At 43.7% G+C, this 14,762-nt stretch overlaps 1 protein-coding gene across 1 annotated transcript in view; it reads left to right on the forward strand.

Annotated features, from left to right (window-relative positions):
* The window catches only part of PDIA5 (protein disulfide isomerase family A member 5), a 99,665-nt gene that overhangs the window by 16,130 nt on the left and 68,773 nt on the right, over positions 1-14,762 (forward strand). Inside the window, exons 4-5 of the mRNA XM_064718819.1 lie at positions 12,114-12,197; positions 14,306-14,351. Of these exons, the coding sequence (XP_064574889.1) occupies positions 12,114-12,197; positions 14,306-14,351 (130 nt within the window). The remainder of the gene's footprint in view (positions 1-12,113; positions 12,198-14,305; positions 14,352-14,762) is intronic.

The raw sequence follows: 14,762 nt of genomic DNA on the forward strand, positions 1-14,762 counted from the left end.
TATACAAATCCTGGATGATGAGGCTGTTTATCTGGTCTTTCAAAATATAATACTGTAATACAGTATAATGTAATGCTGTAACACAACTAAACAAGAACTCTGTTCAGGATTTGTTTTAGTTCTGGGTTGGAGAAGGAGAGGTTCAGTGTTTAGGACTTCAGTTTTGAAATCCAGGGAAGTTTTGGCACTTAGTTCCACAGGTCAGTCTCCACTCCTGAGTTTGTAAGTAATGGTGATGGGGAGGAAAATGTATTGTTTGGTTTTGCTGTAAAATAAAATTCAATTAATCAAACCCTAATATACTCTCATTTTCCAAATGTTGACATCTAGACCAAACTTTGTTATGGAAGCTACTTGCAAGAAATGTATTTTCAAGTCATGCAGTGCTTTAATACTTTTCATAGGGAGCTTGGTACTTGCAGTGCCTTTCCTCTCGCCATGAGGAGGAAATACTGAAAGGTGAATTAATCTCAGACAATGAAGCAGCGTGGTGAAAGTCATGCTGTAAGGGGTTGGGACACCTGAGAATAGATTGGTAGATTGCCAAAATTTGCAGTAATGCTGCAATCAGATTACCACTTCCTGAGTGGCAGGCAGTGACCAGGATGTTGTAACATGGCAATAGGTGTAATTCTCTCTTTGAGGATAAAGCAGAGCTGTCTTTCATGTCTTGTTTGGGAAAAACCTGGAAAAAATAGCTGGGCATTTTTCAGAGGTGGACTTCTATCCTTCTGTCACTCCTGCTAAGGGATACCATAACAGGGTCTGTGAGCTTGCTGCATGGGGCAAGGTGAGCTGGAAGACTGGCTTGTGGTAAAGAAGGTCTTGCTGGATGCAAAAAGAAACCCTAAACAAATAGTTTGAGGCTAAACCAAGTTTTGTGGTTGATTTGCTTGTTAACTTGTGAAGCATTCTGAAATCAATCTAGTAGTGTTGAGGTAGCTTTTATACAATTTTTTTTTTTAATGAAAGGTTTTTTCCTTTGCTTATTGCTTTTTAAAAAATTGTATACAGATGGCTGCACCTGTATACAGTATAGCAGGCTGTCACCTGCTGCAGTGACAGTACCAGAGGCTGCAGCAGTGCTGTCTGCCCCAGGTCACAGAGGGGCAGTTGTAGGGCCTGGACAGCTGAGTCCTGCCAGAGCAGCTCAAGCCATTCTCCTGCAGCAAATATGCTGGGAGCCTTATTTGCAAGTCTTCATGCTGAAACAAACAGCACACAGATGCAGGGATATTTACAGCACAGGCTCAATTTGTTTTACAAATACTGACAAGAAATGTCTTGTTTGGCAGCAATATTTAGTGGGAAATTTTGGCTTTGCTCTTCACATCCTGCTGTACTGGGCTTCTTTGCCTTCGGATCCAAGCGTTGGCAGGGCTGGCATACATGCAGAGTTGTGGTTTGTGCCTCTGCTTCCCTGTGGCGATGATGGCAGCCTTTTCTTTCCTTTTTCTTTACTGATGGTGCTTTTTTTTTGTTACTTGTAATTCTCCTTCCCCTCATTTTCAAGAGAAGGCAAGAACATTCTGCTGCATGGACAGAGATCAGTGTGGATTGCTGAGTCTCAGCAGCATGTTCTGTATTTCATGTGGTGGAGGGGAGTGTGCAGGTTTGTGGCTGAAGTGTGGCATTCGGGACTTCCTGAATGCTGGTCTGCATGGAAACCGTGTTCCTTGGCCTTGGCTTCTGTTGTGTCTGTGGTTTAAGACAGGGATTAGCTTTGAGCTTTCAGTTCCAGCTTGAGTGCTCTCAGAGAGAGAGGAAAGTTAGTTTTTCAGCATGATGTGGGGAAATACTTGGTTTCTGGCTGAGACAGTGTCAAGTAGAGGAGGTTGCCACTTAGTTTGTCACTTGGAGGCAGGGTAGCAGAGATCCCCCGTGGGCTTGGGAAGTGTAGGGCTGGAAATGCCATGTGCCTGCCTTTCCTGCACAGCTGGGCTCACTTGTGCCAAGTGCCGTGCTGGAGTGTGACCCCCCTGCATGTGGCACTGCAGATAAGGTCCTCATTGGGAGAGCTCAGTCCCTTCCTGCAGGCAGATCCACACCTCCTCCTAGAGATGAAGGGACAGCTCAAGAATTGCTCCCAGCATTGAAGTGGTCACTGTTTGCTGCTGTGGGCTGAGATAGCATATGTGGCTCTATACATGGTTAAATGTGAAGCTATTTCAATTATGAATGAAAGACCCAGCAGTGATGTGACAAAAATATGTTTTATTTTAGCCTTTACATGTTTTAATTAGGAAGTCTTTGCTGAGGCGTTTGACGTTGAATGAATGGTGGTGTGAGAGACAAGAGAATACTGAACTAATTATGCCTGATGAGATGCATGGTACTGGGGATGGAGCACAACATTGCAGGTTGCTAAATCCTCCGTGTTCCAGAGAGATGGAGCAGGCACCTTGGGAACAAATGTTCTGGGGCTCGTGTCTGGGGACATGGCACGTTAATAGGAGCTGGGAGTCACAGCTTCTGTTCCTGACTCTGCTAATGAGTCACTTCTTGTTACTTTGTGCAGTTACAAAAGGTGTATCTGTTTTCCAGGCAACTGGGTAAATATTGCCTGATTCATTAGTCAATGTTTATAAAGAGTGTGGCAAACTTTGAAAGGAAAAATGCTGCAGCAGCATGAATGGGTGCTCTTTAGGGCATTCTGGTGAAATTGGAATGGGCATGTAAGAAAGCAGGAGGTTGGGCTATTTATTGAATTAATTTTTAGTTGTAGGCTGATAGAAATTGGGAAGATTGAAGGGCATCATAGGGAATTGAAAGCTTAGGATATCTGCAAAAAAGCACAAAAGGATCTGGTGTTTTCCATCTTGGAGACTGGCTGCTGCTAACTCTGGTTGGGGTTTGTGTTGCAGAGTCTCTGCATCCCCCTGATCTCACAAAACCTCAATTTTTTAAGGCTTGGTAAAACTGGAGGTAAGCACTGATTTGGTCAAGTAAAAGAGGAGTTTTGTTAGAAGTAGAAACTTCTGTCAGATCCTTGTGGTGGCAAGTAAAAGGTACAAAGTGATGTGCCTGGGAACCTAGCAAGATGGAATTGCACAGTAAAAGTGATATGCCTGGGAACACAGTAAGATGGAATTACCTTTTGAGTAAAAGACAAAGTTGTTGCTGCTTGTATTTAAAGCAGACGAAGCTCTAGTCTCAGTTTGTGATGTCCTGAGGTGTGGTTTTGAAGAATAGTCATTACAAAGTTATTCTCCAGCCTTTTTAAGTGGGTTTTGTGACAGACCACAGTGTGGGCAAGGACTGATGTTATTTGGAAAAGTGTAACTAGTTTGGGTGACATGGAAAGAAAGTAAAATGGGTTTGTTGACAAGCAGAAAATGTGTTTGGCAGGTTATTAAGCACATTATGATCAGGTGCAGCTTTGAAGAGGTTGAAAGTAGCTCTCTCCATCCTGAATATGATTTAGGAAACACTCCTGGGTTTTCCAGTTATTGAATTGTCTCATGTTTTTGTTGACTATAACTCCTGCCCAATTGTGGATTGGTATTTTTTTAAAAAAACACCCATTTCTTTGGCTTTGGGTAATTATTCTCTGCTCAAACTTGCATGGTTCCCTTTACTGTAGGTCCCAAACATAAACAAAGCTGTGTGATTTCCATCTGCTGTCATAGCGCGTGTGCTTGGCTTTAGCACATCAGACTGCTAGGAAGAGGAAATGCCATCTGGTTAAAATGTCTGACTAATTTTTGTTTGGTTTTAATCCCACTTTTTCTGCTTTTGTGTGTCATTCTTTTAGTCCCTTTTGTGTGTCATGAGCATCATTCTTGTAGTCCCCACCCCCAATAATTACTTGTTATTGTAGCAGTCCCATGACACTTAGCATAAAGGTGAGACCATAATTTGGCTGGCAAAGCAGTACATTCAAACCTACACAGCTAAACATGCTGCTTCACAAGAGAGCCAAATCTAAAGAGTATTTGTCTCTTCTGGGGTTTTCCCTGATATCCCTGTTTTTCTGTCTTTTAGATGAGGTTTTCTCAAATTTCTGATTTCCTAATGCTTAGATACAGAAAGGCTTTACTTATCCACACAGTCATAAATGAATGTGTTTAATGCCTTGACATAGCAGGGAGAAATTTCAGAAATAAGGCTGGCAGTACAGATGGTGTTAGAGTAATTTTGCTCTCTAGTTTTTACCTTCATCCTGTAAAGCCACTCAGAAGTAGGAAGGATTTATTTAGGAGAATAAGTCTACTCATCTTTCGTACTTGTAGCTGAATTTTAAAGCTGATAAAAAGCTTTGAAATTGCAAATAAAACTGACCAGACCTAATAGAGAGAGAAAAAAGAAAGAAGGAATGCTGCTCTTGCCCTGGTACAGCCCTTTCCATCTAAGCAATTTGTGGTGTCTGGGATTTCTGCATTTCCCTCAGTAGCCTTGAAGGTGCAGGGCAGCTCAGGGGAGGATGGCTCACAGTGCCAGCCTGGGGGAGGCAGCAGGGGCTCTGTGTGCAGCTGCTCCAGGGGAGGTGAGGCAGGTGTCCCTCAGGAGCGCTTTGCAAGTGAGTTATGCTGCCAGTGTGGTCCTTGTGTGAGTGCCATTTAAAGGGGCAAACTGCATTTACAGCATAGATTTTCGATGCCTTCCTCCTGTCTCTGTCATAACCTGTCTGTGTGGTTAAGGCTCATTCACATTAAAGCCTTTTTATTTTACTGTAAGAGTGACCATGCAGCAATCTGAAAAAACTTATTTTTGAAGTAAACTCTCAGTTCCTAACTTGAACCCTTTCAGTCTGGTGTATTGCATTAATTCAGAAACACAGAGCAATTAACTAAATCCACAGCAGTGGTTGGGGTATGAGCCGGAGCTTATGTCTGTTTCATCCTAAACTTGAATATTCCATGGGTTTTGCCTAGAGTTGCTCATTAACCAAATCTTCAGCATTGCTGCTTTTAGATCAAAATGAAGAGTAGGCCAGCTCAGATTTAATGTAAAAGAAGTCACCTCTGTTTTACTGCACCCAGTAATTCAATTAAAACATCCTCTAGCATCCATCCTCTCCAGGCCCATGGTGCACCTAAAGGGCATAAATGGGTGTACAAAGGGCTGCAGCATCTGTGTTGAAAACCTGCATTTTGGGTTCTTAGATTCCTGTGAACTCAAAGACAGAGTAGTAGTCATCTTGTGTCCCAGGTCAGGGCAGTGTTGCCCCCTGCCATGTTGTATGATGGGGGAAGCTGCTGCTTAGCAAAGAATTTGAGTGTTTGGTGGTTTTTCAACTTCCTACAAAGCCTTTGGTAGCTCTTGTGAATTTGTTTACCTTATTTCTGTGCAGGTATGTGGGCTGCCAAGTGTCTCTTGCTAATTTATATTTCCATGGGAAGTACTGTTCATTATAACTTCGTGACTTTCTGCAGGGGCTGGAGCTTATAATTTTTTCCCTTAATTATTGTAGCTTGACGCTATGATGATACGTGTTACCTCTTTGTCTTGGTTTTCCTTCTGCTTTTTGGCTTGCTCCTGCTTGCAGTAAGAATTAATCTCATGGGTTTTAATTTTCAAAAAATACTTCTTTTTAATCTTATTCCTCTAGATCCTTGGCCTCTCTAATTGACTAATGGGCACAGGGAGTCGTTTGTATTGGGTGACAAGTGGTGCTGGGTCTCCACAGCACATGGATTACTCTGTTTGCATTCCTGGCACGTTCCAGGGGAGCGTTTGGAGCAGAAGGCTGCAATCATCTGCAAGGTGATTGCAATCCCCCTTGAAGTGGGGATTTTTGCTGCATTCTGGGGGGTAAAATCAGGCCCTAAATTCACATGAGACTGTCCCATTCATCTGCTTGTCCTTACCTTTAATTCTTTCCAGCAGTACATTTTCTGGTTTTGGCTTTCAGGCTCCCCCATCCCTTAAAAGACTCAAGTTTTTCATGTGCCGCAGTGTTTGCCTGGTTCATTTGTTCTGTGCTGTGGAAACCTGATGCTATTGTAACTTGTTCTAGAAGATAATTTCCATCAGGAACCCAGAATGGGTGCAAAACATTGCTTTTTTTTCCAAGACAAATCTTGTGTTTAAGCTTTCTGTGCTCATTACTTCTGCATCCGTTTCTTCTGGTCCTGTTCCTGTTTTGGTGCCTGCAGGTCCTTAAACCCCACTCAGGAGCAGAATCTCTAAGTGCCTTTCTGCATTGATGGCTGAGTATGGATTTTCTGTTCAAGTAGGTGTAAGCCATTACCATCCAGCTCTTTGGAGAAGTGCAAGCCAGCTTGATGGTTTGAGAAGTGATTTTTTCCCTAGGATTTTTTTTTTGTTTCTGATTTCAGATCGGTCTCGAGAGAGTGATACAGGAAGGTGTGGGATCATTATAGAGGAGCCTTACAAATGTGGCATACTGTGAGCAGCAGTAGTTGTGGCACTGCTGGCCTGGGATGGGAGGGAGAAGTGAGCATGATGGGGAGGCAGGCAATGCCTGCAGTCTGAAAAGAGGAGAGTTTTGCTAGAATCAATCTGGTTTTGCTTGGTCAGCAAAGTACACAAACTGATATATTGTAAATGGATCCCACCACAAAGTATTTGTTGGAGAGTGGAATTGATAAGACAGAGCATAAGTCAAAATCCCATGTTGTCCCAAACAATGGCTAATGAATTTCCTTTTTTTATTTCAAAACCTTGTAGGTGCACATTTAATTACAAGTGACTGTTAATGACTTCTCTTTCAGATTGGGTTTGCAAGTGCAAATGTATTACATACTTTTAGGAGGCTTGAGGAAATTTTTGCTGCTAACACTTCTTTTGCTGCTTTTTTGGGGTCACAAGCTCAATTAGTTGTTTGGCAGGATCTCAACTCCATGCTTTCCCAGGATGTTCATCAGTCTGTTGTGTGGAGAGTGTATTATTCTATGGAAGGTAGCCAGAGGGTATTGCAGGTGCTGTGCATTGGGCTGGGAAGCCCTGTTTGATAATTCACTTCTGATAGCTGGACTGAAATTGCAGTTGAACTTCCTGAAGTTATAACTGGAGTTCTCTGAGATGATTTCCACTATAACATAAAAGAATGAAAGCACCTGAACAACAGGCAAGAATGAGAGAATGTGCTGGTAACAAGATGACTGCTTTGACTGGTACTTTCCAAAGCTTTTCCAGTGTTGGGGGGCTTGCTTTATAGGTAGTCTTGCTTCTGCTTTGCTGTATTCCCCTGCTCTTGGAGCCTGCTCTTTCTCCTTACCTGCTCAGTTTCATCTCTTCCAGCTGTTGGGACAGTGACAGTGTTTGTACAGTCACAGATGGAACAGAGCCTCCATTGCATCAGAGTCTACAGGCACAACTGTGATATAAGGGACTGCTGAAGCATCATTTATGTGGATTGTTGAGCCTTGTTTCAGATGGTGAGATGGTACAGATAAAAGAGAAAATCTGTTTAGAAATTGTGAGGTCTGTGGGTTCCATGTGGTTGCATCATATGCTGATAGAGGAATGAGATAGTTTTTGTGCAGGCACATTTACTGACCCGGTTGCTTGAATTGGTTCTGTCAGCATTTTTATTAATTACTTTTCTTGTCCCTGTAAACCCTCTAGGTATGGGTGAAAAAGAAGGCTGAGTGCACTCTGCACTGAAAAGTGTAAGGGATGCCAGGGCAGTGGCGTGGAAGTGATGTGGCCACACAGCATGTGCACACTGTGCTGCTACATTGGCAGCTGGAGACATGAATGTTTTGGGATGGAATTTTGCCATTGCTGAAGAGGAGATTGGACAATCATTCCAGATCCTTCCTCCCCAGAGATGTGGTTGGGGGGCTGTTTTCCCGCTTTCCTGAGAGGCTGATGGGCAGCATTGCATAATAAGGGCAATAATTAGGAAGCTGCAAAAGATGTTATTTGTGCTCATGAAAGAGAATGGTGCTGAGGATGTTTGGTCTTACCATGTTCCTTTGGGACCCGACTGGACAATATTTGAATTTGCCCCAAGGAGGGGGTTTTGCACTTCCACCTCCATGCACCATTTTTTACTTGGGATCCATCCATCTTGGACTTATTTTAGATTTAGAAACGATGTGGACTTAACTGCTGCAAAACTCCTGGGTCTTATTTTGTGTTCCTTTTGTCTAGCTTTTATCATCTGTTCTTTCTCTCTCCAAATTACCTTGACACATTGCTACAAAATCCTTTTTCTGTGTTGCTCCTCCTGCCACTGGGGACTGCCATCAGTATTTCTCCCTGCTTCTCCATCCTTATGGCCATGAGTGTCCAGACCTGTGGGCAGCCCTGGACAGGCAGAGCATGTTGTGCCACTTCTATGGAAGGGCTGTGACACGTCCCCTTCAGGAGCTGGCTGCACTGGTGCTGAGCCAAAGGAGGCCAGATCTCCTTCAGGAGTCCCTTGCCACCCTCCTGCCCTGCTAACAGCTGGCTGCCTGTGCTAGGGGATAATTCATGCATGCTAATGCTGACAAGGGACCCCAGGGGTTTACAGGGAGTGCTCCAGTTGGGCTTCCTGCCAGCTCCATCCTAACCCCCAGTGACAGGAATGTGTCCTGGTGGAGGAGATGGGGACAGGAATGGAGAGGGGTGAAGTGTGCACACGATCTTTGCAGTGCACGCTGCCTTTGTTGTTTTTTGCACTTCTTGCTTAGGTCAGCTTGGATCGCTCATTTCATTTTTCTATTCACCAAGCTGTCGAATGTCTTCACTTCTCCAGCAAAGACACGTTTTGAAGCCCTGGTTTGGTTTTGTGGAAGGGGAAGAGTAGAGAACATGCCTGTGGCAGTAGAAAGAAGCTGTGCTGTTGTGCCGCTTAAGGTTTGACCTTATTACCACATAGCTGGCTGCTGGTTAGGTCCTTGTGGTATTGCAAATAGGTTGATGTTTTGGATGATTTTCCAGGGAGATAATGCTGGATTATTGTAGGACTGCCTGCAAGGGTCCCTTTGGCAGTAGCACAGCAGGGACCTGCCAGGCTTCAAACTGCTCTGGACAGAAATGGCAAGAGGCAGCCAAGGATGGCTGCTGGGGACACATTACTGACCTCATCCTCAAGCCAGTATTTCCTGAGCCTGGTGCCTTTGTCTGGGGCGCCTTGGCCTGGGCTGGTAGAGTGCTTATTTTGGGGGTAGTTTCTGGCTTCTTAGGTTTCTTGGTTTTGTTTCAGTTCTTTTTTTGTTTTTCTATTTCCTGTTTTGGTTGCTTTTTTTTTTACTTTTAGTCATTATAACAATCTCTTACACTGCCTCTTCAAGTGATATAATTAAATTGCAAGAACCGGAGTCCTAATTACCCTCTCCCATGTGAGAGTTGAGGAGCTCATCTTCAGAGAGAGGCTGTTGGCTGAGATTCAAAAGAGACAAATCTCAAAGCAGGCTGCATCTGTGTTGATATTTACTCTTATTAAGAATAATGGTCATTACCAAGTGATATCAGAGCAGGTTGCTCTTTGCAGGTTATTTTTGTCTCTCGCGCAGAAGGAAAAGCAGAGAGGTCCATCTCTGCCATTTCTGTACATCTCCTTTTCTGCTTTTTACAAATAATTGTTAGCATAGCATCTGAGCTGGTGGGTCTGGCATGTGCAAAAATCTGCACTGATGCATGAAAAAATTACTGATACATATTTAGATGTTTCCTATTCTTGGAATTTGTTCCTCTTCTATCCCATGCATCAGTGCAGATAGCTTGCATAAACAGGTTTAATTCTCAATGCAGTGGTGCAGACAATCTGCCCACTAAATGGTAGGAGAGACATACTGGAGCAAACTGCTGCTTTCTTTGCTGTGATAATGGCTGTGCATTCAGGCAGCTGTGTGAACCTCTGCAAATGGAGAAATCCTGAAAGCAGGGCACACTTAGATCCAGTGAAATAGCTATTCTTATCTTCCCTTTCTTTTTTTTTTTTTTAATAGAATCTCATGCAAACAGAAAATGAATTGCTAGGAGTTGAAGTGGTAGGAGTTGCTAGTTGCATACCCACAGGTATAGATCTGTAATAATGCTTTGTAGCTTTTTTCCACTATAAACCTTTCAGAATATTAGTATCCATTCAAATCTAAATGACATGTAAGGGAGAATTACTCTTTCTTCCCCACATGCTTAGTTGCTGTACCAAATAGATGGTAGAACAGACACAGGATTCTATTGATACCCAGTTTTGTCCTCTGCTTACACCAGAACAATTGTCTGCACATCTTGGGGTTTCACAGACCCTGTTGCTGAGGTTTCAGCATTGCACTTGTTGACATCAAGCACCTGACATTTGTCTTGGCAAAGCTGAGATAGCCACAGGTACACCTGCATGCTGGAAACATTTGGGAGTGTCTAGAAGAGCATTTAGAAATGTTGACTGTTGTGTGGTCTGACTGTAGCTCACTGCCTGGCACTCAGCTGCAGCAGGGCCATAAGACCTTGTCTGTGCCTCTGAATCTGTACAGGGTAAGACAAAAGGATGATCTGAAACTGGTGTCTTCTCTGGAGATTCCTTGACCTTCGAGCCATTTAGGTTTACACCATTGGAGAACTGAGGGGAGAGAAGACAGAATGTTTCTGACCCATGGATTTGGTGCTGCAGGCTTTTTGTATGAACTCCATGTTCAAACATGAGTGTTTTGGCATAACTCCAAATCCAGGGCATTTGTTCCATACTCTAGTTTTGTTACAAGGAGATGTGTCCTCATTATTCAGTTCTCAAGCTCAGATCTCCATCCTCACAGAGAAGCAAAGAAAGTCTTTATGGGATACAGTGATGTGAAAATGCAAAACTGACATGAATTCAGTAAGACTCTTCAGATAAATACACTCCTGTTCAATTGAGACTACAAGTGCTCCTTCCTGGCATGGTAGTTGTGTGCTTTGTTAGATCCTTAAAATGCTCATTTCTATCTTCAGCTTAGTATTCTGATTTTGCTGCATGTGTCCATGGCACATTTCTCCTATTTCCAGAAGCATTTGGGAAGTTTCCACTAAGGTGCATTCTCACTTGCAGCTCACTGTGAACTTGGTGTTTGTTGTTCTTCATATTTTGAGAAAGGCAGCTGGAGAAGATTGGGAGAATTAGCACCAGTGCTGGCAGCACACTTAATTTGGTGGGGCTCTTGCAAGCCTTGCATCTTGTTGTCTCTAATCAGTTTAAACTTGATGGGTTTTCAGCATTTTCATTTTCTAAATTGATTTATCTGCGTAAAAGGTACAAGTTGTCCTCTGCTGGGAACAAGTTTCTGAGCTGTTTAATCTTGCTGTTTGTCAATGCAGAGAACAGCCTTGTCAATGTGAATCATCCTCTTTTCTGTTTTGCTCATCTCCCCAGATCTTTGACCAACTTCTTACTCACTTAAGCTTGAAGTCTCCTTATGGCTTCAGTCCTGCACTGTTGAGGAGAGCTGCTAGGCCATGAAGACCCTTTCTTTACCTGCCCACTGAAACAAATGCATTTGCAGTTCTCTCCCATGACCCTTCTCTCTTCTTCAAGCCTAATCTGGTGCTGGAAGCAATTCGGTCTTACTCAATTTGAAGATCCCTTCCAGCAGGCCTGTCTTTTGATACCTCCTTCTTTCTTATGAGCTGTTTTTGCCTCTGCTTTCCAGGTGTGGCTCCAGGACACATCTTTCATACCTAGAATTAATGGGGTTGCTGGGCTCCAGAATTTCAGCTGGTTGTTGTTTTGTGCAGGACCTTTTAAGACAAAATGCTTGTGATTTGGACTTAGACATACCATGGGGTTTTTTTGCTTTCTATTATCTTCTGCCAAGTGTAAAAGCTGACCTGCTCTTTCCTTTTGAATCTTTTAACAAACAGTGCTCTTTGACCGCCACCCTAACAGTACCATGGTCTTACTGATATTTCCCTTCTTAAATTTTATGTTAATCTCATGGACAGAAGATCTGCTGAGGTCCTTGGACATGCTGGAATGAGCTGCTTTTCTACTGGTTAGGGCTTGGCTTTGGAATGTAAATTTAACACAGTTCACTGTGTCCTGACCAAGCAAAGAGAGAAATTAAATTGACTAATGGAGCTTTTCACAATGCTTGTCCCACAAACTTAGCTAAACAGCTCCCAAATTACTGTTAGTTTGGATTAATTGCTGATGATTGCTGACCACAGCAATGAGTTCTCAGGACTGAATGCATTTGATTTTCTATTTTGGTAACCTTTCTTCCAATATGTGTTTTTTGCAGTGATACTGAAAGCCGAAAATTATGCAAGAAGATGAAGGTAGATCCTAATTCAAAGGAGAAGGGAGTGGATTTACTCCATTATAAGTGAGTGCTGGGCTGGGATTTGTAGTTCATAATTGTTGATGCCCCCATTAAGTGTTTATTTTTCATTCAGCCCCATGCTGCTGCAACATTAAAATGACTAATTTTTTATCCTATGAAATTAATTGCTGTTTCTTCAGTTTGCAAACATGTGTTATGTCAGAAGTTGAGTTAAATTTATTCTGCTGTTGAACAGAGAACACTAAAAGCATGAGTGGGGCCAGGGGGAGATGTCCAATGGACTGAAACTGCCCTGTGCATGGGGCTGATGCCTGAGATTTGAGTTTGTGGTGGTTTGACCAGGAAGGAGTGGGAATTCTGGGAAGCTGTGGTCAAACCAATGAAGGTTTTGGGTTTGAGACTGGCACCCGGTGTAGCCAGTGGGGTTTGGACACACCTCCGAGAATACACAGGGGTTAAAGGCAGGGCACTGCCCTTGGCACGCTCTCTTGGGACGTCGCTGTGAAGAGGTCAGATCTCTTCCCCCGTCCAGCCTTGCTGCTGGGCGGGGGAGGGGCAGCCATGCGGTAGGCCCGGGGCCTGGACGGAGATGGGGGTGAGAAAGTTCTCAAGGATGGAAGGGTGGCGGAGCCCCAAGAAACATCGGGCAGCCATTCCCCCCCCCCCCCCCCCCCCCAGGAGGGAGAGAGAGGGAGAGTCGGCGGTGATAGCAGCCGGCCCAGGAGGAGAAAGGGGGGGAAGGGCGCAGCCCGGCCGGCCGCAGCAGCAGCAGCACGTGTGGGAGTATTATCGTTCTGAGATAGACAAAGACTGAAAACTTTTAACCCTTTCTTTCATGATTGGGGCCTTGCAAAAATGCTAATCCTCCTCGAAGCTGAATAAGAAGGGAGATAAGAGATGAGATGAGACAAGGACCTGGCCCGAAGAACGTGGAGATGATTGGATGGGGAGAGATGATTTGGAGTGGCCTTTTGGCTGGACTTTTCTTGTGGCCATGGACTCAGTTGTTCCTGTGACACAGACTGCATTTAGGGGGAGGCAGTGCCTCAAAACCAGGAGGGTTCATTCGTGAGGACCCCCCGGCCCCAGGGGGTTGGAAAAATATGGGGGGGACAGATGTCCCAAAGCAGAGACTGTGCCTTTTTGGAGTGAGACAAGGCATCCTTGAAAGACAACCCTAAAAGCAGCTCTGGCCATGTCTCGGTGGTGAGAGCACTGGGCATGGAAGGAAGATGTCACAAGCGGCAAAAGGACTTTTTTCCGGGCGGTGCCGAAGTGACAGGGAAGCACACGAGGTTTCAGTGTGTTTCCAGGAGAAGCCTATGGAACAAGAAGGACTCCTTTCCTCTTCATGAACTGCAGTTTGAGTATACTAAAGTGTCGTGCCGGGCTGGGCAGTTGGTGTTTTGGGAGAATGTATCGGATTGGGAAAGTCAGGGAGTGGGGAGGAGGAAAGTTTTTTTGTAAGGTTTTCAATTTCTTTTTTTTTTTTTTTTCTTTTCCTTATAGTCTTTCCCTATTTTCCTGTAGTTTAAGTAATAAAGTGTTCTTTATGTTTAAGTTAGAGCCTGTTTTGCTTATTCCTGGTCACATCTCACAGCAGACACCAGGGTGAAGGCATTTTCATGGGGGGCACTGGCTCTGTGCCAGGCTCAAACCATGACAGAGTTCTATTGATTCTGTCACTTGCCTGCTGGCACGTGCCTTGGACAAGTTGCTTCACCTCTCTCTGCCTTTCTGACTTGAGATTGTCCTTCATAATGTGAGTGGAGAAAGGCAAGTGTTCTGAAACAGCAAGATATTCTTCTTCCTGAAAATAACAGGAGTGGGAGTGCTGTTTGGTACACCAAGCAGCTGCATTTCCATCTCCAAAGATCATGCCTTAGTAAATAATCTTGTTAAAGTGTCAGGGAGGAAATTGTTTACTGGAAAACTGTTTTCTTTACACTGGGTTTGCACCCTCCCTTTTCCTTTCCTCTCGTTCCTCCCCACCCCACCCCCCTTAAACTACTGTACTGTAAATTCTACTTAGTTCTGTGGCTTCAGCAGGATGATGTTATTCTGGTTAGTGAGAAGTCAGGAGGAGCAGCTGTATGAATTCCAGTAATGTTACTGTAAGTTAACACTGTTCCCCACTCCTCGTTTAACAGGGACGGTGCATTTCACACTGCATATAACAGAGCGGTCACATTGAAGGTAAATTCAAATATTCCATTATTTTTCTTTTGGTTTTGCTAGATGTGGGTGAGGCATTTGTGGATTAAAAACTGGTTTTGATATTTTTTCCATGCTGAAGGTATGAAAGGGAGGGGATTAATCTTCATAAACAGTGGTTAGAATGGCCTAAAGGTTTTTGTGTGCATACATGTCTGTCAACCACAGATCCAGGAAAATTGTTTATTATTTAAAAGATTGACCCCATGTTGAACTGGAAGGTAAATTGTAAGTTAGTTTACACGCCGGTAACAAATAAGGATTTTCTTGCTTTGATTACAAGGTGCTCTTTGTGGTAGTAGAACTAAAAGTATTAGCTGATACTGTGTTTTGATAAGGAGTTCTCTGAGGTTCTTAGATGGTGTGTTTATAAACTTTAAAGAGAGCTGAGTG

Source organism: Zonotrichia leucophrys, chromosome 7 (assembly GCF_028769735.1).
Source record: "Zonotrichia leucophrys gambelii isolate GWCS_2022_RI chromosome 7, RI_Zleu_2.0, whole genome shotgun sequence".
Taxonomy (NCBI): domain Eukaryota; kingdom Metazoa; phylum Chordata; class Aves; order Passeriformes; family Passerellidae; genus Zonotrichia; species Zonotrichia leucophrys.